Source organism: Balaenoptera ricei, chromosome 2 (assembly GCF_028023285.1).
Source record: "Balaenoptera ricei isolate mBalRic1 chromosome 2, mBalRic1.hap2, whole genome shotgun sequence".
Taxonomy (NCBI): Eukaryota; Metazoa; Chordata; class Mammalia; order Artiodactyla; family Balaenopteridae; genus Balaenoptera; species Balaenoptera ricei.
The window spans coordinates 71,666,102-71,693,705 of NC_082640.1; the positions used below are offsets into that span (position 1 = coordinate 71,666,102).

Here is a 27,604-nt window from a genome sequence, read left to right on the forward strand (position 1 = left end):
CCTGGGCGCGGGCTTTTACGAGGTGGCGTCAGGGGCCGGTCCCAGTCGGCGCGGGTTTTCAAAAGTCTGAGGAAAACCCAACACGGGACCACGCCCTTGAGACCCGCGGAGGGGAGTCACCACAGCCCCGCCCAAACCTCGGGCTCTGAAGAGGAGGAGGGGAAAAGGGGCGTGTGTGTGTGTGTTTAAGCCGAGGGAGGAGAGGACCCCAGAAGCTGGGGGTGGAGGGCACGAACGAAACCTTCTCGGTCATTCGAGGTGCACCCCCCCCCCACCCGCCTCAAGGGGCTAATAACCATTTGGATCCCCAAGACTCGTCTCCCCGCCCAGGGGAATTTGAGATCTAAGTCCCACCCTCTGGGCTGAAAGCCTGAGGCCAGAGAGGGGAAGTGATTTCCTCAAGGTCACGCAGCAAACGGCGCCCAGCCGAGGCCGAAGCCCAGGTGTCCGGCTCGCCTCGGCCATCAACCCCAGAACCGAGCCCCCAACAGCCCTACGCTGGGAGGGAGGAAGCAGAGGGTGGACGGGGACTGGATGGCTGGATTTGGGGGTGAAATTGCGCCGGACACCCTATAACCCCAGATCAAAGTACAAAGGGGAGACTCCTTCCTGAAGCCGACCACCCAGGAGTCCCGCTTCGGGCGCCCCCTCGCGTGGGGCCGCCGGGGTGGGGATGATGAGGGACGAGGGAGCGCGGGGTGCTCGGCACCCAGTCCCACCTCCGGCGGGCTGGAACGGCGCGGTGTGCGCGGCCCCTTTAAGAAAGTTCGCTGGGTGAGTTCATCAAAGTTTAAAAACTCTCCGTGAAGAAGGGAAAGAGAGAGGGAGAGAAAGGACGAGGGAGAGAAGGGAAAAGCCCCGCCGGAGACTGGCGCGCCGCGGCCCGGGCCGGGGCGAGCCCGCAGCGGGCGGCGGGGATTGGCTGCGCGTTCCCCCGGAGACCGCGGAGAGGGAGGGGGAGGGGGGCTGGCCGGGCCCCAGCTGAGGCCGGTTCCGGCCCCCGCCCCCCGCCGCCGCCCGGCGCCCGCCCCCTCCCCCGGCGCCCGCCCCCCGCCGCCGCCGCCGCCGCCGCCGCGGGCGCACTCGCCGGTCGCAGTGAAAAGGCGGAGGCGGCGGCCGCTCCGGCTCGGCTCCGGTTCCCAGTGCCTCCCCCGCCGCACCCCCTCCCCGCCTCCTGCACCCGCCAAACTTGATGTGACCCCAGCCCGACGCTGCGGCTGCCCCTCTCACCGCCCCGCGCGCTCCCCACTGCCACCCAGCCCCTCACCCCCGGGGCGCACCGCTCACCTCGCCCCTTCCCACCTCCTCGCCGGGGCCGGGCGCCGCGCTAGCCCTCCGCGTTCCCTTCCCCTAGCCACCCCCACCCCACCCCCCGCACCATGAGCAACCTGAAGCCGGACGGCGAGCACGGCACCAGCACGGGCACCGGCACGGGCTCGGGCTCCAGCGGCACCCTGGAGGAGGAGGTGGGTCTGCGCCCCCGGGACTTGTTGGGTGAAGTACACGCGGAGGTGGGCGGGGGACGGGGCGCGCGGGGCCCCGCGCGCGATCTGGCAATCGCTCCCGGCGCCTTTCCGCCGTTGCCCTTCGGCCGGGGAGGAGCAGCCCGTGTCCGGCGGGCGGGGGCGTGCGGCCTGGACTACCCCGCCGGGCGGGCATTGTCTCCCCGCCCTCCCAGGCTCGGGGCCGGCAGTGCGCCGGCGGCCGTCAGTGCGTCCCGAGGTGGGCGAGCTGCGCCGTGTCCGCCCCACGCCTGCTGCCCGCGCGTCCTTCGTTCTCCACTCTCCGCCCCGCTCGCTGCCCTCTTCCGTGGCGCTCCTCCCGCGTGGCCGGGACTCCCGCCTCGTTTGGGAGGAACTGAGCGGGATTAGCACGGCGGGCGGGCGGCACCCACACTCCCTTGCACTTTCCGCCCTGACCCCTCCCCGTGACCTTGGAGGCCTGGGCCGGCCGCGCGCTACCTTGGTTCGCTAGAGTTGTAGTCATGGGGGTAGACGGCTTTCTTCACGGCCCCAGAGCTTGGGCTTTGGCAAAGATGTCAGCTGACTGAGTTGGGAAGGAGATGCCTAAAGACACTCAGTTCCCAGTTCTCGTCTCTCGGGTTTTGCCCTGGCAGCCAAGCCAGGACCCCAAAGCTGGCCCTAGTGGGATTCCGCTAGGAATGTCCACCGGCCATGTGCTAAGAGGAGGGAGTCAGGGGCGGCTTCGTGCAATCACCAACAGCTGGGTGGTTAATTGGATGTGGCAAAATCCGGGAGGGTGTGTGTGGGGGCGGAGTGGGAAGGTGGATATAGCCTTAAGGCTATCAGTGAATGGAGACCAGAAACTCGGCCCGCAGAGACAAAAACTGGTGTGGAAAGGGGGCAGCCTTCGCAGCTCTGTCTCTGAAGGGGCCTCTGCTGTGTCACTCTAGGGCCAAGAGACCCTAGACCCTTCCTGCCGCGCCCTGGCATGCTCTTGCCCAGGAAACCAAGGGCCAGTTATCCACCCTGAGCTCCCTTCCCCTTGGTCTGGAGGAGAAACCGCAGAGCCCCTGATGGGGGCTGGCGTTGCTGCCTCCCTCCTATCCAGTGGCGGGTGCCCGCCCGCCGTGCTATAGGTTTGGTGCAGAACGGCGGCACTGGCCCACGGCTGGGCTGGGCTCCTCACTGTGGGAGGGATGGTGGGAGGGTCACACTGCCAGTTCCCACTCTTAGCAATTCAGAGGCCTGCTGCCAGCCCCAGTCCACCAATGGCATGACAGCTTGAGAATCTAGGTCTAGATCCCGCTTTTTGTGGGGAAGGAAAGGAGGAATCTACAACCCTTCACTCTGAAGAGTGGAGAAGGAAGGCCTGACATATGTCCACGAGTGTGGTGTGGGCTCTAGTGGGCTGGGGTTCTTTTGGCTCCTAAAGTCCTTGTCCTTCTTGGACCTTGATGCTGATAGGCCCTTGGCTTTGGGGACCCCATCCTGACTCTTCCTGATTGTTCAGAATCTCCCCTGAGAGTTGGGGGAGGCTGACAGGGTTGCTAGTGTGTGTGTGGTCTCTGCTGAAATTGAGGGAGGGAAGCCCTCTCCTGTGAAGCTGGGCAAGGACCCGGAACCACTTCTGCTAGAGGGTTGACCAGCAGGGACTTACCTCACTGAAGAGACCCTCAGACCCACCCCTTTGAAGTGGGAAGGGTGAACCACGTGGCCAGTCTAAAGTCTTGGAGGAATCGTTTGAGGTATTGGTCACTTTTTTCTAAGTAGCTTTTTAAGAGAGAGGGCAGAATCATCGAGAAGTGGAATCCCTGCTCTCCCTCCTTGTGGGCAGAGGTGGGCTACAGCCCTGTAGTGCTTCAGGGAATTCAGTGCAACTGGTGCTGGGGAGGGTGGGGAGCATGGGCTCCTGTTTAACAGAGGTCTAAGACTAAGGGCCCCAGTGATCTCTTGGAGCCCAGCGTCTGCTCTGGTCAGGTAAGCACTAGAATCGGCCCCTTCTCCTCATTAGCTTTCTGAACAGTGGGCCAAGAGCTCTTCAGCCAGGGTTTCACCTTGGATTGGTGGTTTGAGCAGGAACTAGATTTATTCTCTTTAGCTTAGATGCCCCCTAGGTAGGCAGTTCTGCAACCCCCAAGAGCCACCATTGGGGAAATCCGCATTAGCAGTGGTGGTTTACTCTCACGGTTGACCCAGGCTGCCTCTTGGAGATTAGCTAAAGCAAACCTAGGAAGCCAAGGAAGAAGTTAGAGGTCAGCTGTCCCTGAGATGTGGCTGAGTAGGAGGTAGTTAGACCTGTAGGGATGGAAAAAGCGTTCCAAGGAGAGGGAATAGCATGTATAAAAGTGGGGGGTGTATTGTGGAACCACATGGCTTGTTTGGGTGACTACCAGGAATTTGCTATGTTGCAGTAATATTGGAGGCCACGTTATGAACAGCCTGAGATCATGCAGGCTTGGGAGGAAATTGGTATTTTTCTGCTACTTGAGAAGAAGGTGTGTTAGAAACTTTGGAAACTTCTAACCCTTTAACCCTTTGAAAGCTAAGGAGGGCAGCGAGGAATTACGGGGAAGAGCTACGTGTCCCTTTCAATCTAGAGGCCATACCCCCACCCCGAGGTGTGTCTTGGCTGGTGCCTGAGCTCCAGAAGGTGAGGCAGCACAGCACACGAGCCCTGTTCAGGGCAGGCTTGCCTCTGGTGTTGCCCAATCCCAGATTCAAGCATCTCCTGTCTTAGTGATTCTTGAGAGATGGCTGGAGAGTTACAGTGTTTCCGGGGAAGGGTGTATGTGGTTTGAAAGCATATTTTATTTAGAAAATGGAGACATATTTTAACACAAGGCAGTATTAAGTTACAGTAATGACTCGTTGGGAGCCCCCTGAGAGGAGGGTGGTGTTTGGAATCTTGGGGTGGGGAGTGGGGTTCAAGTTTCTAAGAGTTAAAGAAGTTTTATGCCAACCTAATAGTAAGCTATAGAAAGGCAGGGATTAACGGTAGCTAAGGGAGCTACAGCTTGACCTTAGCGTCTTGGCCCCTCACTGCCCTCCATCCCCATCTTTGCCTGTCCACTGCATCCATCAAAGCTGGGCCAAGATCGCTTCTTGCACGTCTGGTACCCCAGGGTCCATCATGTGTCCTCTAGGGGTCTCTGAGGATCCAGCTAGGTCCCTGGCCCCTGGCAGGATGGCCAAGGTTAGCACTCAAATGAGTGAAGGAATTTCAGGGTCCAGTGTGTGACTTGGGCACTGCCCCTTTTCTTTTCTCTGCCATCAAAAATATTTGACAGAATCTGGGACATCTTGGTGCTCTGACTGCAGACTTTTTTTTGGTATAAGGGGAGGGAGGCATCTATGCTTCTGGGCTTTTACCTGGAAACAGGACCCAAGTAGGTAGATTCAGGCAGATTCTGGTAGATCAGACTCCCCTCCTCCCTGGGGGTTGTTGTGGATGTGTCTTCTCTGCTCAGATAACCTAATGGTAAGGCTGTACTATGCGTAGTAAACCCATACATAGTCTTTGTACCAGGCATTGTTTTGAGCACTTTACTGTTTTAACTCATTTAACTTCCACAACAGCACTGTGAAGTACTTATTACTATTTTATAAGTGAGGAAACTGAGACACAGAGAGGTTAACTAGCTTTCATGTAGCTAGTAATTGAGTAGGTTGGGATTTGGACCCAGAGTTTGCTCTTAACAACATACTATACCCGCTGTTCTGTTTTATATTGGGGGTTTGGATGAGACTTGGGCGTGGGGAGGGGAGAGGATCTGCAACTCAAGTTTTTTAGGGCTGAGCTTTAGGTGATGACAGGGTCCCAAGTAGAAGCTCAGGGACTGGCTCCAGGCTAGTTCTCTTTGGGTTGGTGGCATCCCAAGACTGGGTGGTGGGAGCTGTCAGCCCCTGCAGGAGGAGCATTTTATCACAGATAATGTTTAGAATTGTTATTGCGTGGTGATAAAAACCACAACAAGTGAATTCCCTACAGACAGTACATCCCCCTTGTAGCCTGGGCTGGGGCTGACTGCCTTCACACCCCACCCCCACCCTTGATTCCCTGTTGCTTTGGGCATCTTAACTAAAAAAATGGTACTTACTCTAAAGTGACTGCCTGTCGTTTTGGGGGGCCATTCTCTTGGGTCTCCTTATCTCCTCCTTCCCTGTAAGTGGGCAGCCTGGCTGGTTTGCCCCAGTAAGAACCAACTTCTAAATATCATTCAATGTTTGGACATTCTGATTTCTCATCTCCGTCTCTGGGGTGGGGCTGGGGGAGGAGTCTGGCGAGTACTGTAACTAGAGGTAACACATGAACTGCCGGATGCTTTGCTCTGCTTTCATGCTCTCCACCCATTTATCCCACTGGTTCTCCAGACAGTCCTGAGAGGTAGAGGAGAGGAGTCCTCCCACCTGCCCTGAGGGCTAAGCTCCTGGTCCAGGGCCACCCACCTCTGGTTACCCAGAGCTGAGCTAGAGTGCTAGGTTCTGGCAGCACCTGGTGGCCTCCAGCCTCTGCTCAGCCACTGATTTTGGGTAGCAGCAACATTTGATGCCTTGTCAGTTCCTCTGCCGTCCCCTGACCATGGCTGCCTCAGAGGGGTCCTCACGCCCCAGGCAAAGCTGTGAGGTAGTGGGGCAGAGCCCATCTCCCATACTTCAGAAACCACGCTGCTGTGAGGTGGGAACTGCAGACAACCCACGAAGCTTCCTTTGCCGAACCCCGTCTACTGCCTGCCCAGGGACCAGCACGGCCTCCTTGCTTTCTGCTTTTTTCCCTATTCCGTCCTTGGATGGAAAGAATAAGATTACCTGTGAGGTGTACCAAGGCTAGACAGGTGGCAAGATCGTTGGGTCCTCCATTCCTGAAGAGTCCATTGGTGGATCCATCCATGCCAGGCACCTCCAGAATATAGCAGGAGCTGGGTGTAGTGGGAGGGTCTGCCTTGGCCCATCTGTCATGGCCTTCAGTCATTTACAGCCGACTGAGGAAAGGCTCTTGGTTGTCATAAGTCATTAAGGCCATCTGTATAGTTCTGAACAGGCCTAGGACCCTCAGGGAGAAAGGGCAGGGTCTGACCTGGACGAGCCCATGGTATGAGTGTCTGGAGTCCCTACCTCCTTTTTGTGGTTAGCCAACCCACCCCTTCCCAAGTGAGTTTTGGGCTTTAACTGGGAGAGATCAGGAGAAATTACTGGAATAGGACCTGAGACCAGTTTGGGGAACCTTTGTTGCGATCAAGGCTGTGAAGAGCTTCCACCCAGACTGGTCCCTGTTCTTATGTGTAATTGTAGCCATATGTGGGCACAACTTGGGATGGAGGGGTCCTTCTGTGGGGTCTTGGTGACAGGGGAGCTCCAAACCAGAATCTAGGTCCTAGAAGTAGTTTCCATCCCTGAACAGAGACCCTCTCCCAACAGGAGTGTCCCTTTGGGAAACATCTCTCGTCAGACTTCATCTACCTCAGTCAGGTGGTGCACAGGTGTGGCGTGCTTGGTGCTTTGTGTTCATGTGCACGGTGCCGTGTGTTCACACTGGATTAACATCACATGGTTTAAGGGTTGGAGGTATTGATTTTGGAGCTAGGGGAAGTGCGTGGGATTCCCCTAGGACAACGCCTTGAATCTATGGGGTAGCATATAGCAGTGGTGACAACTGCAACCTTTGCCAGCCACAAGGGTCAGGCAATAGATTGGCATTGGCTGACCACACAGCAGTAGGAGGGACAGGGGAGGCTGATGGCACAGGAGGGAAGGGAGCCTTGCCCAGAAGCTCCATGCTCGAGACCCTGTGGGCCTGTCTTTCTTTTTTTTTTTTTTTTTTTTTTAACATCTTTATTGGAGTATAATTGCTTCACAGTGGTGTGTTAGTTTCTGCTGTGTAACAAAGTGGATCAGCTATACATTTACATATATCCCCATATCCCCTCCCTCTTGCGTCTCCCTCCCACCCTCCCTATCCCAGCCCTCTGGGTGGTCACAAAGCACCGTGCTGATCTCCCTGTGCTATGCGGCTGCTTCCCACTAGCTGTCTGTTTTACATTTGGTAGTATATATATGTCCATGCCACTCTCTCACTTTGTCCCAGCTTGAGCCTGTCTTTCTGAGTTGCCTCTGAAAGCCTTGTCCCCTGGCTCTGTCTGGAACCAAGTGGAAAGCAGGCCACCCACCCCACCCCCACCCTGCCTCCAGCCAGCCTAGTCGCAAGGAGTCTGCATAGCACAGGTCACGCTGTTTGGTTGGGTTCCCTAATGAGGTGTAGCGCAGAGTTCGCAGCAGGTTTTGACCAGGTGTGTTCCCAAGATGTGAAGCCTTCCCTTCCTGGGGGTAGAAGTAGCTTGGAGTATAAGGTCCGAAGCCTTATTTAATCCAGCTTAGTTCCTCCCACCCCCCCCCCCCCCCCACACACACACACAGGTGGAGCTCTAGGGCACATTGCAGGCCCTAAAGGAAGAGCCCCAACTTCCCAGGCAACTTGGACTGTCAGACCCCCAGCTCTGCCAGTGGCTGGCCAGGCACCTAACTCCTGAGCTGGTTTCCTCAACTGTAAAATGGGCCTGTACCACTCTGCCTGTTACCTCGGAGGCCTGTCAGGCTCACACTCCGATGGTAGGTGTGAAAGAAGTGGAAATGACAAAGTGCTGCCCAGCGTGGGGCCTTAGAGCCAAGCCCAGATACATGTGATTTGGGGCTGGAATTAGCAGGGGCAGGCAAAACACCGTGGAACAGCCCCTAAACCTGGACTTCTCCCCACCAGGTCAGACCGTGTTGACGTTGGCGGTGTCCTAGGTGGGCACTGCTTGGAGGGAAGCTGGGCGCTGTCCTAGCCTGGGAGCTGAGCAGCCCAGAGCTCCTTGGAGGAAACAGGAGGTGCTGGCGTTCTGGGAGCATGTGTGTTTGTATCTGCTTGCTGTGCTGTCTGGCTGTATCTGCTTGCTCTTTTTCCCTGTGTCCTTGTTCAGCCCTTATAAGTCCTGGGTCTGCGGGCCATGTCACCACATTCCATCCACCTCTCGTCAAGTGGCCCCACTGAGAGGGACTTCTTTCCCCTGGGAGGCGTAAGAGTGACCTGCCAGTGCCAAGCCTAAGCACAGGACCCAGGCAGAACCCAACGCTCACCCCACCCCCTACATATGTATACAGAAGAAAAAGGCCAGGCCGCTGAGATCTCTGCAGAGGTACAATGACTTGCTCTGAGGTTTCTGTTTGGCAGCTCCTGTATTGCCCCAGCAGAGAGACCCCTCTCAAATCCCAAGGGCCTGGCTTCTGACATCCTGCTTTCTCACCCTCTCAACCTCTGCCCCTTCTTTACTGCTTTCTTTGCCGTCTTGTGGGCAAAACGAAAGCACTGGAGCTCTGAGCCCATGGAGGACAGTGCCCGAGCATTACTGAGACTCCATCACGTTCTCCCACTTCCCTGGTTTCTTGGAAGGTCAGAGTGTGAAGGGCCCTGAGGCGAGTCCACCCCTCCTCTTTACTGCTGAGGCAGTGGTGAAGGCCACGAAGCCACTTGCCTGGCTGGTGGCAGGGCTGGGACTTCAATCGGGCTCCTTGACAATTGCTTTGAGGCTCTTTTTCTTTTGTTTCTGTGTCTGGTCTGTTGTCTGAGCAGGAGGCTGAGCCTGAGTCCTGTGTCTTGGTTCTCAATGACCCTTTTCCCCTTGCAGAAGCCAGAGCCGAACTGGGCGTGATGATGGCTGGTACAAGTTTAAAAAGGACCTTCCGTATCATTACAGCAGGAAAGCTGCAAGCTTTATATAATGCAGGCTGCAGCTCATAAACTCCCATGATCTGGCTGGTGGGACGGTAGTGAGACACTGAGATGGGGTGGCTTGGGCTTCTGTTTGGACTCAGGGCTTCCAGGGGCTGTGAGGAGCCCTGCTCTACCCCAACCCGTTCCCCGCTGCACAAGGCTGCTCTGGGAGTTGGCAGTCTGTCAGTCTTCCCTTTGACTTCCCTATAACTAACTGTTTAGGACTAGCCATGGGATCATCCAGTGGAACCCCGTGCACCCCCGGTCAACCTTCTGCTCAGGACTGTTGCTGCCCTCTTAGCTCAGAAGCTGAAGGTCACTTGTTCTGGGCACCAAAGGCTGACTCCCACTGGGCTCTGAGTGGGTTGGTGGTGTGAGATCAAGGTCTGCAAAAGAGCATTGACTTTTGTGAGCTGGGCACCTGGGGACACTGGGGCTGCTTCTGATATGCTCGGTGACTTTGAGCAACTCACTGGACCTCGGCTAAAAATAAGGTTTCTTCCAGCTCAGATATTCTGCGTTTCGGTTGCTGGAGAGGGCTGGGAGTTGGGGAAGGATGTGGGAGGGGCTCATGAGAGGCTTGTTTTTCCCTGTTTGGATTTCCCTCCTCCCCCACCCACTTTTGTAAGGGGTGTTTTCCATCCAGATGACACCAGCAGGGCTCCCCATGCTAAGCAGAGAAGAGGCAGGGTTCAAAGCAAGCGAGTTACTTGAACATTTTGATGAAGTGGTTGGTTGAAACAGTTCCCTTTCCAGACTGAATTCTAACTTCAGAGATGTTGGATTGCCACAAAGAATCAATTTTCAAGTATCATTTTTATCTCTTTGGTATGATGTTTCTGTTGCCCAGAGTCAAGTTTCTTAGCCTTGTGAGGCAGAGATTCACCTAGAAGGCAGGAGTTGTCTTCTAGTGGGGAGTGTTTCTGGTGGACCGCTGGGATTTATTTGGGGGTGGGGGAAGGGTGGGGATGGCCCTGATGTTTTCCTACCTCAGCATCCTTTGTGCCCCAGACGGGAGGTCCCTGGAGTCCAAGTCCAGGGTGCTGTCTTGGAGGGTACAGGGCTGGGGTTTGGAAGGAGGCTGTGGTTGTCCTTTGGAGTTAAAGGGTAGGGGGTTTAATATCCATGGACATACGACTGTTTTTGACAGCAGTGTTTACCCCTTCGGTCTCTAATAAAAACTGGTATTTACGGCGCTCATCCTCTCAGCCACAATATCCTGCTGCCACCCTTACCTGAGAAGTTGAGTGTTCCATTCTCGGTATGAAGGTGGAGTATGGCCAGGCCCCAGCCTGGGCTGACTGAGCGTGGCGTCCCCCCACTAGGGAGGGAGGGCCTCGTGGTGTGGCCCCTCGGACCCCATACCCCAGTCCTGTCTCACACGGAGGCTTTCCTCTGGGGGCAACACCCCCTGCCCCGCCTCCCCCCACAGCTCCCTTCCCTTGACTTCTGCAGGGCCCCCGTGTGAGCTGGGCCCTGTGTGTGCCCAGGGGAGGACAGAGGCCTCTAAGCAGCCACTGTTGAGGGAGCTGGCCTTGGCCTGGGGGCACTGGAACGACAGGTGTGCCTGTGCGGGTGTCCAGGCTGAGAGAGATGTCCACCTGGGCTGATGGAAAGAGGTCGAGTCCTGCCTCGAAGCCTTTTAGGCAGAAGCCTGAATTTCTGCTATTAGGCTGATGCCTTGGGTATCACTGTCACCTTGCTCCTGGAGGCTTCTGTTTACTTTCATTTTTTCTGAAGATCTGTAAACAACTGTTGGTTGGTTTGTCTGAAGGAAGATCATTACTGACACACAAACAGGAATGAGTTTGTCAGAGCCCCTTCTTCCTACTTCTCTCTAAAAAGTTGTCTTCCCTCTGGGCTGGGGAGGGCTGCAGTGTTCCCCTTTACTGAGGGAAAGGGCTGCACCACTCGGGGGCCCGGGTCCTCTGTCGTGCTGGGATTACAGAAGGTGCTGGAGAGGCTCCTTGAAGGGGGCATTCCCTCCCCAGGGGCCTCAAGAATAAGGCTGAGGATGGGGGCCACCACTTCCGGTGCCCTTCTCTGCCCCTCCCCGGAGCACTGGGAATGAGATGGGTGGCCTCCCGTGGAGGAGGGAGGAGCCCCAGGCACTCGAGATCCAGCAGTAGCTGGAGGGAAAGGGCCCACGATCACACAGCAAATACCTAGCCAACCCCAGGAAGTCTGCCCACCAGTGATAGCCTGTGGTGTGGACTTCCTAGAAGGGGCTGGACTCTCCCACCCTCTTGTTCCCAGCACCCCCCGGGAAGGATAGGCAGCAGGCCTTGCTTGAGGGACGAGCAGCCTCGGGAGTCCCCAAGCTTTGCCGTCCAGGGACACCGTTGTGCTGAAGGCCAGTTTGTTGCCCTAGGCAGGCCTGGCACTGGCTGGGACCTCCAGCGAGGCCAAGTCTGCTCCTGACCATCATGAAGGCTACACACCATGTCTGCGATGTCCTGTATGGGGACACCTCTCTGGCCAAGTTTCTTGTCCATGTTGAATTCGGTGCTTCCAGTGGGTTCCTCAACATGTGTCTTCTTTTACTGGCCTCTAAGGATTCCTCATCCTTTTTTTTTTTTTTTGGCTACGGAGCTTGTGGGATCTTTGTTCCCCGACCAGGGATTGAACCCAGGCCCATGGCAGTGAAAGCGTCAAGTCCTAACCACTGGACTGCCAGGGAATTCCAAAGGATTCCCTATCCTTTTTCCACCTCTCCCCAGTACCTTCTCCAGCCTGTTCCAAACTTGCCTTCCATCTGTGCCAGGGACATGGCTGTGGTCCAGCACAGTCTGCTGGTACTTGCCATGAAGATGACCATTTTAACAGGACCGTGGTTGCTTTCAGTGTTTCAGGGCAGGAGGGAGATATTCTCTTGGGTTGTGTGGATGCTTTTGGAAAAAGAGTGAGTGTATGGAAGAAGGGCCTACGTAAACACGTTTGGTTCCTTCTAGCAGCCTGGGATTGTGTGAGCCACCCCTTATGCTTCCTCCAAGTACCTTAAAATATTTTCATGTTGAATTTTTGTAGTAAACTTGTGGAATAGGCGGTGGGATCTTTGGTTGATCTTTCCGTCTTGGCATCAATGGTGGTTGGTCCCTGAATCCTTGTCTGCACCCAACCTCTCTGCTGAATGTTGCACCCTATTGCTGTGAGGCTGGCACCAGCAAGTGGCATGGGAAGAGTGGTTGCCAGTGCTGGCCTGGGACACAGGACTTGTTGGCCAGGCCTTGCAGAAGTAACTGCATGTCTCTGTCCCTGCCATCCCTAAGTATCCCGACTGTGCCATTAGATTGCCTTGTCACCTTCCTATTCTGAGCCTCAGTTCCCTCATCAGTATGTATGTATGTATTTATTTATTTATGGCTGTGTTGGGTCTTTGTTGCTGCGTGCGGACTTTCTCTAGTTGCGGCGAGCAGGGGCTACTCTTTGTTGCGGTGTGTGGGCTTCTCATTGCGGTGGCTTCTCTTGCTGCGGAGCATGGGTTCTAGGCACGCAGGCTCCAGTAGTTGTGGCTCACGGGCTCAGTAGTTGTGGCTCGTGGGCTCTAGAGCGCAGGCTCAGTAGTTGTGGCGCACAGGCTTAGTTGCTCTGCGGCATGTGGGATCTTCCCGGACCAGGGCTTGAACCTGTGTCCCCTGCACTGGCAGGCGGATCCCTAACCACTGTGCCACCAGGGAAGCCCCCGTCATCTGTAAAATGAGGGTGTTTAACTAGCTGATCTCCACGGTGCCTTCCACCTCAGACATGGCCTCCCTGGGGAAGGGGAACACTAAAGAATCCAGCGACCGCGTAAGGTTGTCTCACCTGTGTTCCCAGCTCCAGGCTGATCTGGACCTGACCCAGCCTCACTAGACAACCTTATATAACTAAATGGCTTGTGGTACCTGATAGGTGAGGTTTTTGTGCAGGTCAGTGTTGAGATTACGGGACCCTGAAGTGAACAAGCATATGGTTGAGCCTCTCCTGTGTGCTGGGCATAAAGTGTGCTCTTCATCCTGGAGGTAGAGGGTACCCGTGTTGTACAGATAAAGAAGCTGACATTCAGAGAGATGAAGCAGCTTCACCAAGCCAAGCATAAAGCTGGGATTCAAACTCCGGTCTAACTAACCAAAGCCTTTCCCATTTATGGCATCACTCTGCCACCCTGGACCACATCCGTTTCTGGCTGTGAGTCCCTTCTTTGGAGGGACCGAGGTGTGTAGAGACGGCGGCGGTCTCAGATGTTGAGCCTGGCTCTAGGTACCTTGGAGGACAGGAACGTTTGAGACTTGCCTCCTAACTCTGGGTTTTAGAGTCCAGGTGAGCTCAGATGGTGGGACCAGTAAAAGACAAGGGGTCCTAGGGGCCCCGGAAGACTTCAGAGGAAGGAAAGAGGGGTGAGGAAATAGAGGGACCTGAGGGATGGATGCCTTTCAGTTCAGGAATGAGAAAGGGGTGGGCCGAGGGGCAGTGTGAGCAGCTGCCATGCCCTGTGTGGGTGCTTGTCGGGGACCCGCAGTCTGTGGGCCGGGGCAGGACCTGATGGAGTTGGAAGTAGCATGGTGGGTAGGTGGGCTCTGGAAACTCTTGTTCTCTCGACATGTGGCCGGCCAGCCCGCTAAGCTCATACTTCCTGTCCCTCCAGCTTTGCCGTCATTCTAAACAGGCACCCAGAGAAGGGACTGGCTACTGAATGGATGTGTGGCAGCACTTTACCCATCCATGGGGCTAACGAGGCTGCCCAGGTGCGGCTGCCTCTGTCCCCACAGCCAGAAGAATGGCACAGATGGCTGAAACTGTTCCTGGGTCTTACCCAGCTCTGCTCCTTGCTGAGCCAAGCTTGCGTGAGCCCCTTCTGGGCCTCAGTTTCCATGTCTGCACAGGGGGATAGGCAGAGGGCACGTCATCTGCCAGGGTGTCCAGGGTCAAGTAAGAACCAAGGAGAGCATTCAGGTCGGGCTTCCTGTGACTTAGCCTCCCAGCAAAGGGTATGTGAACTGGCAGACGGGGACCCACCGCCTAACCCATAACTGCCTTGATGTCAGCTTGTCTCCTAAGGAATGACCAGGCACAGGATGCAACCTGTATTGTAGCCTTTAGAATCTAAAAGATGGGAAGCCAGGGAAGAGAGTCATCTGGCCCAGAGAAGGCTGGGAACCAGAATCTGAGCTGGGAATGAGGGAAAGTTCCCCTGTACTCACTCCCCTCCCCTCCGCTAAGCAGGAAACTTTGTGCTGAGAACTTTCTATTTAAGGGGGCCTCTGGGGAGGTCTGGCCAGAAAGGAGCCATTTGAGGAAGGGTTTAAAATTAGCCGGGGTGAAATGGGTGGCCCCTGGGGAGAACTGAGGCAGAGGTTTCTGTGGGCGGCTCTGGCTTTGCATCTTTGACCCAAAGCACGTCCCCTCATCCCAGGGAGGAGGGAGTAGCACTGGTCCAGGCCGATCCAGCAGGGCCCTGGCTGGCTTGTACTCTTTCAGTCCATCGTCTGTGGTGGGCTGGGCGCCCAAGCCCTGGCACCAAAAAGCAAGCATCATCTCTACCAGCCTGGGTGAGTAGTTGGGAGGGAGACCTGGGTTTTGAGTCCCAGGTCTGCTGCCTTTAAAAAACAAGCTGCATGACCTGAGCGAGGCACTTCTATTTGAGGGTTTACATGTAAATGAAAGGCCTTCCGTCAAAGGGCAGAGAGGTGTAGAGGATGGCTGCCCTCTGGAGTCCAGGAACTCAATTCACCCCACTCTGGAGCCTGGGCTGTCCGGTTTCTCCCAGATACTTCTGGGACAGGGCAGTGCTTGAGATCTGCGTGTATAGGGACACAGCTGCCAAGGGCTGTGAGATGTACAGAACCTTTACCCCAGGCCCAGGAGCAGAAGTGTGTGTGGTGAGGAAAGGCATCACCAGAGGGGGTGGAGGTGTCCTAACTGGCAAGGAATTCTCCTGGGTTTGCTTCTTGGCGAAAACTCATGTGACAGAAGAAGCTGTCCTTACCTATTTTATCAGCCATGGGCTTGGAGTCATTCCTGTGTGGCTAGGGTGGCAACACTTGTTACGGGCAGCTATGGGGGCTGGTTTCCTTTGCCACTCCTGGCTCTGTTGTTGACATGTGTGTTCATTAGAGAGAGAGAGAGAGAGAGAGAGAGAGAGAGAGAGTGTGTGTGTGTGTGTGTGTGTGTGTGTGTGTGTGTGTGTATGTGTATGTGTTGGGTGTAACTTTGCCTGACTGCCCTGGGTTCCTGATTCAGGCCATTGTCTCCAAGAAGGCTGTTGCCTCAGTTCCTTCAGCAGGCCATCACTAGAGCATGGAAGAAGTTCTTTGGTGCCTCTGGAGGGGGATGTGGCCCACTAAATGTTTTCAAGAATAGCCACGTGTTGGGTGGGCTGAGGCATGTGAACTTGTTCTTAAGTCGGCAGTGACAAGTTGAGAAGACTTACGTTTGGCTTAGTGGTATGAGATGCGACTTGAAACAGGAGTCAAGGGAATTCCCTGGCAGTCCAGTGGTTAGGACTCTGTGCTGTCACTGCTGAGGGCAAGGGTTCCATCCCTGGTCGGGGAACTAAGATCCTCAAAGCCATGCAGCCAAAAAAAAAAAAAAAAAAACAGAAGTCAAGTGTGTGGGGAAGCTCTGATCTTTTGGATTTTTCATTACTCAGAAAGCACAGTTTCAAGATGTATTTTTAATGGATCTACACTATGGAAAATCCTCCTTCTCCCATTATAATTATTGGCTGATCTGGCCTCGCTAGTTGAGCATTGGGTGCCAGCAGCATTTAACCAGCAGTGGTGAATTAGGGAAGTGTTCCCGCCAACCCTCTCCTGGACCTCACCCACTGTTCGGGAGGTCAGGTTTGGCAGGAGTCACAGGATGGACACCAGGTGTCTAGACCTGGCTTCAGTGCCAACTTGTAACTTTGTTGAGGGCAAGGCTCATAACTTACACCATCCTCTCCCTCACTTGAAGCTGGCAAGATCCTACACATTCTTCAAAACCCAGCACCATTGTTCCATTTGACTCCTTCCCCAAGTCCCTTATTCAGTAAACATTTAGTACCAGCACCATGCTAAGAGCTGGCCAGAGAAGCAAGAATATAATACATTGCCGGCCACTGAAGAACCTACATCTAGCATAGGAAGCAGGAGGAGATGGATGTGAAACTGCTGGGCCCTCTGATGAAATTGCTCCAAGGCACAGAGTTTACATCTTTGCCTTCCCGCTAGACCAGACGGAGCCTTTCTACCAGGAGTCCATGGGAATATTCTGAAATATATATACGTTTCTACTTGTGCATATTTTGGAGGTAAGACACCATAGCTTTCTTCAAGTCTCAGAGGGGTCCTTCGTCTATCTTGTTAAACAGGACTCTCTCCTTGAGGCTGTTCGGCAACAGACAGTCTGCACAGAAGTGCTCAGCTAGTGCTTGATGTGACACCTGCAGGATGAACCCAGAGAAAGGAAAGGGTCCAGAAAGGGTTTTGAAAAGTTAAATGCTGTGAAACTCTGGGTGCTCATTTGCCTCAGCCTCCAAAGAAGGCTCAGGAAATCCTGAATTCTTCCTTCAGCCCTGGAAGGATTCCAGGTCCTTCCTGAAGGAAGAGCCATCATCCTTGTTCTTCTGTCATCTTGGCCCTGACCACTCTGGTCTCTTCCCCAGGTCCGGACACTGTTCGTCAGTGGGCTCCCTGTGGATATTAAACCCAGAGAACTCTACCTGCTCTTTAGGCCGTTCAAGGTGAGTCTGGACGCAGCCACCCATGGGCAGAGCCTAGGATGGAGGAGAAGCATCAGGAATGAATCGCAGACCTGGATTGGGCAGCAGGAAAACTAGAAACTGTGATGGCAGACCTGGTTCTCTGTCCCGGTTCTGCTAACTCATATGTTGCTTTCTGTCAATTGCTTAGCCTTTCTGAGCCTCCGATTTCTCATCTGTAAAGTGGAGACAGTAGAATCTCAGTAGACTTTACCGTATAAGGAATCTTTGAGATTCAGCCTAGCGTTTTCAATTTGCAGATAAGAAAACTTAAAAAGGTAAGGTCTGTGCTTCCAGATGACAGGCTAGGAGAGCAAAGGGGAATTTCCGCATGAAATGATGAATGCTATCACGAGATGGCCATCCCATGTGCTAGGCCGTGTGATATGGGACACAAGGACTGAGGGCGCTCAGCGGTGGTGGAGATCAGAGTGGGTCACCTTTGAGGGGAGAAGAGTGTGAGCTGGGGAAAGGCAGGGCTGGGGGGTGGCCAGGGTAGCACAACAGAGGCTTCCGACCTTCCCTGTTAATGACCACCTTTCTCTGCAGGGGTATGAAGGGTCCCTGATCAAGCTCACATCGAGACAGGTAATTTCTCTCCAAGGTTTTTCTTCCTCCCAGCCCAGACCGACTGCTGAAATTCGAACTGAGCCTGTTCTCTTTTCCTCAATCTTGAGGCATCTGGCAGCTGAGACCTGCCCCCGTCACCCCTGTCCTGTCCTGGGCTGACGAAAGAGTAGCCTCCACAGGTCCCCTCTTCTTACCAGTCAGCTCCTGGTCCTCCCTCTCTGGCCCTTGAGAAGCCACAGTGGGACCCAGAGGCTGAGGACCGTAGAGGTGGTGGCTGGGCTCTGGTTCCTGATGCAGGGAGTCCCAGGCCCAGAGCCCTCAGGGGCCGTTTGGGGACTGGACTGAGCCTTGGCAAAATGAAGTTGGAGAAGTTTTAAACCTGTTGTTTCCCCCCCGCCCCCCTTTTTAAATAAATAAATTTATTTTATTTTATTTATTTATTGGCTGTGTTGGGTCTTCGTTGCTACGCGCGGGCTTTCTCTAGTTGTGGCGAGCAGGGGCTACTCTTCATTGCAGTGCACGGGCTTCTCATTGTGGTGACTTCTCTTGTTGCAGAGCACAGGCTTTAGGTGCGCAGGGTTCAGTAGCTGTGGCATGTAGGCTCAGTACTTGTGGCCCACGGGCTTAGTTCCATGGCATGTGGGATCTTCCCGGACCAGGGCTCGAACCCGTGTCCCCTGCATTGGCAGGCGGATTCTTAACTACTGCGCCACCAGGGAAGTCCCATAAACCTGTTGCCCCGGGCTTCCCTGGTGGTGCAGTGGTTAAGAATCCGCCTGCCAATGCAGGGGACACGGGTTCGAGCCCTGGTCCGGGAAGATCCCACATGCCGCAGAACAACTTAAGCCCATGGGCCACAACTACTGAGCCTGCGCTCTAGAGCCCGTGTGACACAACTACCGAACCCTGTGTGCCTAGAGCCCGTGCTCCACAAGAGAAGCCACCGCAATGAGAAGCCCGTGCACCGCAACGAAGAGTAGCCCCCGCTTGCTGCAACTAGAGAAAGCCCGTGTGCAGCAACGAAGACCCAATGCAGCCAAAAATAAATAAATAAAATAAATAAATTTATATATATATATTAAAAAAACCTGTTGCCCCTTGATTGAACCTGAAGCCTTTCCATGCCCTTGATACATTAATGTCCCCTTTCGTGCTGGGGAAAACACTAGAACTTACTTTTAATTACCTGCATACATTAAAAAAAAAAAAGACTTTTACTGAAAGGGTGATGTTTAATGCAGTGGGATAAAGCTGTATTGGCATCGTTTGCCAGAATGTGGTACCTGGATGGGAGAGTTTTGGTGCCCCAAACCAAAAATATATAATTCTTGTCCATATATAATTGTATAAATATATAATTCTTGTCCATATCCTCCCTATGTTCTAGCTGAACATAGGGAGGATATGGACAAGAATTATATATTTTTCTGTTCTTTGTTGTTTTGTTTTGTATGCTTGAAGGGGAGATGGAATGTTGGGAGAGATGCAAGGGTATTCTCTCTTTTTCCTACTAGCCTGTTGGTTTTGTGATCTTTGACAGCCGGGCGGGAGCAGAAGCGGCCAAGAATGCATTGAACGTGAGTAGACAGAGAACAGGCCTTTCTCTGACCCACAGACTTCTAGGCAATGGGTATTCCTGTTCCGTCTTCTGCAAACCTTCCCCAATCCGCACCCAAGGAAAGGGCCCACAGATGTACCTTACCCAGCATCCTGGGGCAGAGTCTCTGGCTGCACTGTCGTGCCAAACGCCACTACTCACAAGGCCCGAGCAGTGTGTCCTCTGTCTTGGCCCCCGTGTGGGCGAGTCTTTCAGGCTGGATCATTTCTGGGGCCCTTCCGTCCCCACTGCAGTGGCCAGGCTGGGTCCTACAGTGTAACGCCTTTCCCTTCCTTTCCTTCTCACGTAGGGTATTCGCTTTGATCCTGAGAACCCTCAGACCCTGAGGCTAGAGTTTGCCAAAGCCAACACCAAGATGGCCAAGAACAAGCTAATGGCTACACCAAATCCCACCAACGCTCACCCCGCCCTCGGAGCACACTTCATCGCACGAGACCCCTGTGAGTGGCACTCAGAGTGGCCGTCTGCTGCCCTTTACCTGGCAGAGCTGGGAGGCCCTCGTGGATGGAGTTGCATGCAGAGGGCATCACTGAGGGCATCAGTCCTGCCTGCCCGCCCCTTTTCCAGGAGCTTCTTGCATCCACCATTACCCATCCCTGTGGGTCCCATGCTTCCTCCCTCCCCTGCAGCCTTTGCTGGACCTCAGACTGAGCTCCTGAGCTGTCGGTGTCGCCCAGCTTCCCTGAAGCCTTTTCTGATCCCTCTTGGTTGAGATGAGCAGAGACCCATCTGAGGGCTTCTTGAAGCAGACAGGATACTCACCAAGCCTGGCCAAGTTACCATGGCTTCTTTCCCAGTCTTGGGATCCTTCAGGGGAGCCTGAGAAGGGAGCTTATGCTCAGCGATAGTGCTGGGTCCCCTTCTCTGTTTGGAATGGGGTGGCGCAAAGGGGGATCTACGTTCTGACAAGGGGGGCTGTTGTCTCCCGTCGCAGATGACCTGATGGGGGCCGCTCTGATCCCCGCATCCCCAGAGGCCTGGGCCCCCTACCCTCTGTACACCACAGAGCTGACCCCAGCCATCTCACATGCTGCGTTTACCTACCCAGCTGCCACTGCTGCTGCCGCTGCCGCCCTACATGCTCAGGTAAGCCTGTCGGGGGGAGAAGTAGGAAAGGGGAGAACAAAGGCTCTGAGTTGGCCAGGCTTCATTCCTACCTGGCCGCGGGCCACCCTGGTCCCCAGAGCTGCTGCAGAACTGCTGTCTTGGAACAACAGTACCTTTGGGGTTTGGGGTCCCACAGAGGGGAAGGAGAGGATAAGCTGTGAGGCTGCATCGAGGATACACTGCAAATGCAAAGTGTGAGAGACCCACTGTGGGTCCACTGCCCCCTGGACACGCGCGGGCAGGCTGTGCCAACTCTGCCTGTGGTGACAGACCTGAGTGTGGTCGCCGGAGCCAGGCCGCCTGCCTCTGCTTCCTTCTGTCTTTATGAACTTCAGAAAGCTCTGAAAGATTTCTGTGTCTGGGTTGTTCTTTTTCACTCATCTGGAAAGATAGGAATAGTAGTATCTGCCTCAGGTTGTTGTGAGAATTAAACGTTAAGCCACGTGAGGGGCTAGAGTTGTACCTGGAACATGCGGGCTGCCCAGTGAGTGTTTGCTCTTTTGTTCAAGGAACATGGGCACCCTGCATTGTGACCTGGGCTGGGGCTGGAAGGATGCAGCCAGCGCTTCTAGGGGAGAGGCAGAGTGGGCACGGCTGGGCCAGGAGGGCTCTGTGCTTGCCGAATGCCACGCCAGGTGCCCGAGAGGGGCACGAGCACCTCACAGATTACAGCCAGGCCTCTGTGCGGCGGTGGCGGGGCGCCGCCAGGCAGCGCGGGAGGGCTGGGGTGAGCGGCGAGCCCGCCTTGGCCTCTCGTCAGTGAGGTGACCGAGAGCCGAGGCTCGGGAAGCGCGACCTGGCTGTTGAGAGGGAGAGAACAGGCCTCCTGGCTGGGGCAGTAGAAGGGGATGAGGAGTTGAAGGGTGTGAGAAGCCAGGAGGGAGAGTTCCTAGAAGCTAGAAGCTGAGGCAGGAGGCGTGGGAGGCTCTGCCAATGGGAGGGTCAAGTGCGTGTCCATCCCTCTGAAGGGCTTCGTGACCTGGGTTCGCCCAGTTCCAAGGTGGAAGGTTCAGATTCCCTGACTGCCACCCTCGCAAGGCGTTCCCCCGGCCACGGCAACTTGGGTTGTACCGAGGGCAGGCGCGTGGTTCCGCTTGGCACTCACCCTGGCAGCACACCACAGAGGGCTGGAAGATTGATCGGCGTAGGGAGGTGGCGAGGCTCTTCCTCTCTAGGGCAACGTTTGGGGACTTGCCGCAGACCGGCTCTGCGGTGAGTGAAGGCAGTCCTCTGTGACCCGGCGGAGTGTGGAAGGCAGATGGCGCTCCCCGCCAAGAGGGGAGTTTAACTGCAGGGGCCCCGTGAGTCCTCTGGTCCCAGCTGTGCCACCAGTTAGCTACCTGATCTTCAGCAAGTGACTTCACCTCTGGGCCTCCGTGTTGTCCTCATCTGTAAAACGAGAGGGCAGGACCAGATCGGATGGAGAGGTTCTGCCCCATCTGCTCTGAGATGCTAGGCCATGACAATGTGAGGCAGAGGTTGGGAGCCAGGGACAGTCAGGATGTCAGATTATTCAGGAGCGATATCTCTGTCCTTTTTGGGGTGGCCCCCCAGCCGGCTGGGAGTGGTGTGCTGCTGTGGGTCCCTAAGCTTCGTACACGGGACTGTGTGCCCTCCTCTTGTCTTCCTTTCCAGCTTCCTCCCTCCGTCCCCCACCGCGCCCTGTGGCTGTCCAACTCTTGTCCAGCTACCTTGGTCCAGGTTCTGGCTCTCTCTTTCAACACCTGTGTGACCTTGGGCAAGTTTCTTGACCTCTCTGTGTCTCGATTTCTTTGTGGAATGATGATAGTCGTAGCTACTTTAGAGGGTGGTTGGTAGCCTATTAGCACAGAGGGAGCACAACATGCTTATTATTTAATATCATTATTGTCTAGTTCCCTCCAGGTCCTCTCTGAGGCTAGAGGCCTCACTGTGCCTGAGTTCCTGTCTTCTGGTCTCCCGGGGAAGGGGATGAAGTCCCCCTCAAAGGATAGTGGCTTTTTTCGGGAGGCAGCCTGATGACAAGCGATTGGATCAGGTGGTGACTACTTCTGTCCCGCTACTTGAGTTCTCGGGATAGTCGTTTCCTCGACAGTAAAACACACTGTTAGGACCAAATGTAGTGATAGGCATGAAAGCATTTTCTAAGTAGTATCAGTTTCTCTTTTCCTTGCAAGAGCCCCCTCCCTGCCCCCGATAGTACTGCCCCAGAGGCGGAGGCTGAAAATGCCTAAATGAAGGAGGTGGACACTGGTGATCCTAAGGAGGTTATTCTGAACCCAGAGGACCAGGTAGCACTGCGTTTTTCTGTGCCTGGGGGTAAGGAGGTGACTTGGAGAGAAGGCAGCAGCTGATAGACAAAAGGGGATAAAAACCGGTCCTTCCTTTCTGTACCCCACCATATACATCCTGACCTCATGCCCTTTGCCAGTAGCTCGGCCTGAGCGAGGCATCCTCATGTGGCTGCAGGGACGAGACCTGCAGGAAGAAAGGGGCTTGGAGGTGGTTCAGTCCTGCTCTATCTCGGCACAAGGCTGTCTTGCGGGACCTTCTGATCCTCTTGATAGAATCTTCTCCTTTCAGAGGGTATGGGTGGCAGGGGCACACTGGGGTCTGGTACATGAAGATGGTGGCCTAAAAGCAGGGATTCTGCATGTCCCCTTGCACCCCAGGGTCCTCCCAGTTTGGACTTCTTTTTCCATTTCGACCTGAGGGTATGGGGGTCTTTCACTGCAGCCCTTTGCCCCCCTTACACTGGCTCAGCCACTTACTGATGACCTTAAAGTTACACGGATTCCCCTGCCTCTATTTTCTTATCTGTTTAATGGAAATGATAATAGCATCAACTTTATAGGGCTTTTCTGAGGATTAAATGAACTTAGTATATGAAAACTACTTAGACCAGCATCTGGCACATGCCAAGTGCTTCATAAACATTAGCTGTTAGAGGTCTGCATTCATGGGAAGAAAAAGACAGGGTTTTTTCTCTGTTTTGCCTTTGCTTATCATCCTGCTCCCCAAAATATCACTACGTTTAGTCCTTAGACTTGGTAGGTAGTTGGACACAGGTGTATAAGTAAATCCATGAGTACGAACGAACCTTTTACAAAAATTACACATTTAATCTTTTTAAAACTTAAATATTAGGACATGCTTCCATGTCAGTAAATATAGGTCTACATTCTGGATGCCTGGCTAGCCTACCAATGTATAAGTGTGTGTGCCTCCCTGTAGATGGCAGTGAGGTTGTTTACACAATTTTCTTTTGCTCGTTAGGCTGTGCTGCCATGGACGCCCTTGTTCACACCTCTCTGGGCACCTGTCCTGCTTGCTTTCCTTATCATAAAATCCTAGAACTATTGCAAGGTCAGAGTGTAGACTTGCCAGTCTGAGTTAATTGTATTGTTTTGACTTTGTGATGAGTGAGTCTCCCTTATTTGTTGGCTGTTTCTGTTTCTTCTTGTGTGGATTCATCCCTTTGCCCACTTTTTGGTGTATCTTCTCAGTTAGTCAGTCTGAGTGTCTGAGAGAGGACCGTGTGCCCCCTACTCCTTTGTTTGGGTGCTGCCCCTCTTGGATCTGTAGCCATTCTAGATGCCCACGGGCTGTCCCTGTGGAGTGGCCTCTTAGGACCCCCAAACCCCCTGTGAACAAGTGGAGGCCCTGACAGGGGACTGGCCACTTGCTCCCTGCTGTGCTGGCCGTGATCCCTGGGCCTGGGGTTCTTGTTCTGAGCTGGGGCAGGAAGAGACCGTGCTTCTTTAGAGAACCTGGACCACTGGCCTACCCCAGGCATCTGAGGAGAGTGGAAACGCAGCCCTCCAAGTACGTTCTGTCCAGTTGGGTTGCACGACCATCCCGAGCTCAGAAATTAGGGCTTTCCTCTGCTTCCTCCCCAGGAAGGCGGGGCTCATCTCAGGCTGGAGGGAAAGCTGCTGCTCTGGAGCCCAAGCTGCAGCACCTCGTGGAGAGGGTGGGACTGGATGGAGCAGGCTTGTTGTGGGGGCCCCTAAGCAGCCGGTGGTGGAGGAGGGTGGGTCGGAGGCCTCCAGGGTCCCTCCCACTCTCGTCCGTCGCTCTCCCCTTGTCCAGCCCTGCAGGGCACCCAGCCTGTCAGGCGCTTCCTTGCCGTGGGGCCGCTCCAGCTGGAGGCTGGGTGAAGTGCGGTGGTCAGGGTCCACTAGGGCTTCCCTGAGCTTTACCAGTCGCAGCCTTGTCCGGTGGCAGCGGTGCTGGTTTCCTCATCGTCCCTCTCTTAGGGAATGAGCTCTGGTGTCCAGCTGGGCTTGCAGCTGAGAGGGCAGCCCACGGCTCGGCAAAGGGGAGGAGAGGCTTCCTCCCACTCAGCTGTCAGCCAGGAAGGGAGGGAACTGCTTCCAGATGTTTAGAAGACATGAGAGAAAATAAGGTGGCCTCTGAGGCTGGATGGCTCAAAGAGGCTCTTGACCCTTTCTGTGTGGTGTGGGGCTTAATCAAGGTGGTCCTGGCAGCCCGGGGTCAACTGTGTGCCGATGACAGCAGTGTCACATCCTTGGAGCCCAGGGGCCATCCCGACATTGGTCAGGTGGCCTAGGCCCTGGTCCTGCTATGCGCCAAGTGTCCCGGCATCTCAGAGTAACCAGCTGCCGACTTCCTGCTGAACACGGGGTGGTCAGGGTCCCGCGCTGTACAAAACAGCACCTAGAATTTGGAGGGGGCACAGGAGCAAGTTCTCAGGAAGCTTTCATCAGCCACCAGATAGCCTGGCGTTGCTCGATATCTTCACTACTTACAGAGGCAGGGATTCCTGGCAGCCAAGTGGGTAACTGGGTCTGATTGCTCGAGCTTCAAGAGGGTTGTCTGTAATGCACACCTGCTACTTGGTTTCCTCATCGGCTCTCCTGTGCCATCCCTTTCTTTCCTAAGAGAACCCCGGCTCCCATCCCTGAGTTCTCTTCCCGCCCCCTCACTCGGGGCCCTGTGACGCCCTGCCGCCACCCCTCCCAGGTGGCCACGGGTCAGGCCGGGGCAGACGTGCTGTCTGTAACCAGGGCAGGCGGCCTCCCCGCAATCTTGGCTTGGCACCCAGCACGGCTCACCGTCCAGATGACTGGCCCATGGGGAATGGGGTGCATGTCATTTCCTGGCCTGTCTCTGGGAATCCTGCTTTGGGGCCATTGCTCTGTGGGGCCTTCTAGCAAGTACCAGGGTTGAGGTAGCTGCCAGGCCCCCCACTAGAGGGCTCAGCTGGTAGGTTACAAATCTCTAAAGTTAGGAGGCTTGTAATGAAGGGAACGGGGGTGGGGGTGGTGGAGAAGCTGAAACGGGGCAGCAGCGGGGGCAGGGAGCATCAGCTGGGTCTAGTCTGTGACTTCCTTGAATCCTGCAAGGACAGGACCAACTTCTGGGAGTCCTGCCCCTTGGAGATCACACTGACTTTGGTTTCTAATGTGTTTTTACATTCTGTCTTATCTGATCCTCGTGGATACCCTGTGACTTTTAATCATCTCTATCCTGTAGCTGTTGAGGACACTGAGACTCAAAGAAGTTGAGCCAAAGTGTGTTAGGGTGCATTCTCCTGATGTTAGGAATTCCGCACTCTCCCGGTTAAGGGGGAAGGGCAGACTGTTGGGCCAGTGCCCCCGGCTGCCAGCACTCCACCCGGTACAGTCAGGCTCAGTGGAGCGTGAACGCCTTCGTAACCCTTCTCTCATTTGAACCTCTGTCCTGCAGAGGAGGCAGGTCAGGTGGCGCTCTCCCATTTTCAGGATGAAGAAACTGACGCCCAGAGGTGAGTAACTGGCCCGATCTCCGCCGGTCAGTAACAGAACCAGGACTCCGACAGGGGCACTGAAGGCCGTGTTTCCCAGGCTCCCCCATCAAGCGAAGGGACTGCACAGCTAGCTCCTGACGTTGGCTTCTCTTGCAGGTGCGCTGGTACCCTTCCTCTGATACCACCCAGCAAGGATGGAAATATCGTCAGTTCTGTTAGTTCTTCAGTAAGTGCTGGCTCAGAGGCCTGGGACAGAAAGTGTCCTAGAGCCTGGCTCCCTGCAGGGCCGTGGTTCCTCTGCCTGAGTCCAGGAGCTCGCTGGTGCTACCCCAACCTGAGCTTGCGCCTGGGGCACTCTGGCTGGTTTTCCCCTCTCCTCCCACCCTGCCCCCCACCTCCCATCTTGCAGCCTCCTCGCAAGGGAAGGGCCTGGGTTCAGCTCCATTCCCATGCATCTGCTCATGGCCACCTCTTTCCCCTCCCTCCAGGTCTGGTCACCACAGCTCGAAGCCCCCCCGCCCGCCTCACTGGGGAGGGAGCCACCCTGAGCTTCCACTGCCCCCAGGTGGCCCGTGCAGAGCTGCTGCTTCCCTCCAAAGACTGTGAATTTTAAGCCTGACTCAGTGGACTCTGTTTCCTTTCTCTCCTTTTCCTCAGCCCTGTCCTGCCCCAAAGCGCCCCTCACCAAGGCCTCACGGCAGGATTCAGGGGCCTTCTCGCTGGGACACCCAGACCCAGCTCGGAGGTCTCACTGGGACTGAGCAAGGCCTGACCTCCAGTCCAAATTTGCTTCCGTAGCCCCACCTCAAAGAAATGAGGCGTTTAATTTTGCATGTTTTCCTGGCATGAATTAAGACACTTAAACTTGTATATATGTGAGTGTACAGTTTGTTCTCACATTGTGTCACCATAGCAACAAGTCCTGGCCACTAATGGTTCATCATTCCCGGTCCCTCTCCCCACACCCCCCTCCCCTGCACCCACCCTGCTTCAGTGAGGACCAAGCCCTGCAGCCAGCCCCGCCCAGCGGCTGGCGGCCTCCACCACCCCACACACTTCCAGGCTGAACAGGAAGGACCACCCAGCCAAGATAGAGCGTTTTCTTGGTCATTTCAAATTGGGGTCCTCTGCTTCCTCCCCCTCAGATGGGCCAACAGCCATTAAGAAAACCTTTTCTCTGCCCAGTTTCGCTTACCTCTCCACGGCGCACCCCACCCCTGCCATGGCTCCTCATGCTTTCCAAACTTCAAAACCAACCAAAAAGTGAAAGTATTTTTGTACCCTGTGTAACAAAATATTTATGCAACATAAAGGATTTTTCGTGTGTGTGTGCAATTAATTATTGAAGAGACCTTGTCCGCCCTGTCAGATAAGTTTAACATTTTAGTTTGAGGCATGAAGAAGAAAAGGGTTTCCGTTCTCCAGCAGTGAGCCTTAGCGTCAGCCGTTAGTTTAAGAAAAATGAAGGAAAAATTGTGCAATTTTTTGTTTCGTGTGCACATCAGTGCATTGCCTTTGGCCGCAGCGGTGGCTGTCTTGCCGTTTTCAGACTTGGGAGACAAGGAGGCTGTTGTAATTGCTGATCCTGTGAGAATGTGAAACTGGATAATATATGAAATGCAAAATAAAAAATCATCCAAAGTAA

At 54.8% G+C, this 27,604-nt stretch overlaps 1 protein-coding gene and 1 long non-coding RNA gene across 2 annotated transcripts in view; one reads left to right on the forward strand and one right to left on the reverse strand.

Annotated features, from left to right (window-relative positions):
- LOC132359316 (uncharacterized) overlaps positions 1–1,712 on the reverse strand; it is a 44,980-nt gene extending 43,268 nt beyond the window's left edge. The window contains exon 1 of the long non-coding RNA XR_009500809.1: positions 1,389–1,712. This is a non-coding gene — a long non-coding RNA (uncharacterized LOC132359316). The remainder of the gene's footprint in view (positions 1–1,388) is intronic.
- Positions 586–27,604, forward strand: RBPMS2 (RNA binding protein, mRNA processing factor 2). The gene is made up of 9 exons (XM_059913040.1): positions 586–774; positions 1,355–1,466; positions 16,838–16,915; positions 17,483–17,521; positions 19,018–19,080; positions 19,411–19,561; positions 20,056–20,207; positions 26,116–26,185; positions 26,448–27,604. The coding sequence occupies exons 1-8, from the start codon at positions 674–676 to the stop codon at positions 26,176–26,178; spliced, it is 759 nt and encodes a 252-aa protein (XP_059769023.1). The 5' UTR covers positions 586–673; the 3' UTR covers positions 26,179–26,185; positions 26,448–27,604.

What these genes read in the sequence shown, in the direction of transcription:
- RBPMS2 (XM_059913040.1), top strand. Translation starts at nt 674, where the DNA reads ATGATGAGGGACGAGGGAGCGCGGGGTGCTCGGCACCCAGTCCCACCT. An exon ending in TCAAGCTCACATCGAGACAG is followed by an intron (nt 17,522 to 19,017) that starts GTAATTTCTCTC and finishes TTTTCCTACTAG; the next exon opens with CCTGTTGGTTTTGTGATCTT. An exon ending in CTGCCGCCCTACATGCTCAG is followed by an intron (nt 20,208 to 26,115) that starts GTAAGCCTGTCG and finishes CTTCTCTTGCAG; the next exon opens with GTGCGCTGGTACCCTTCCTC.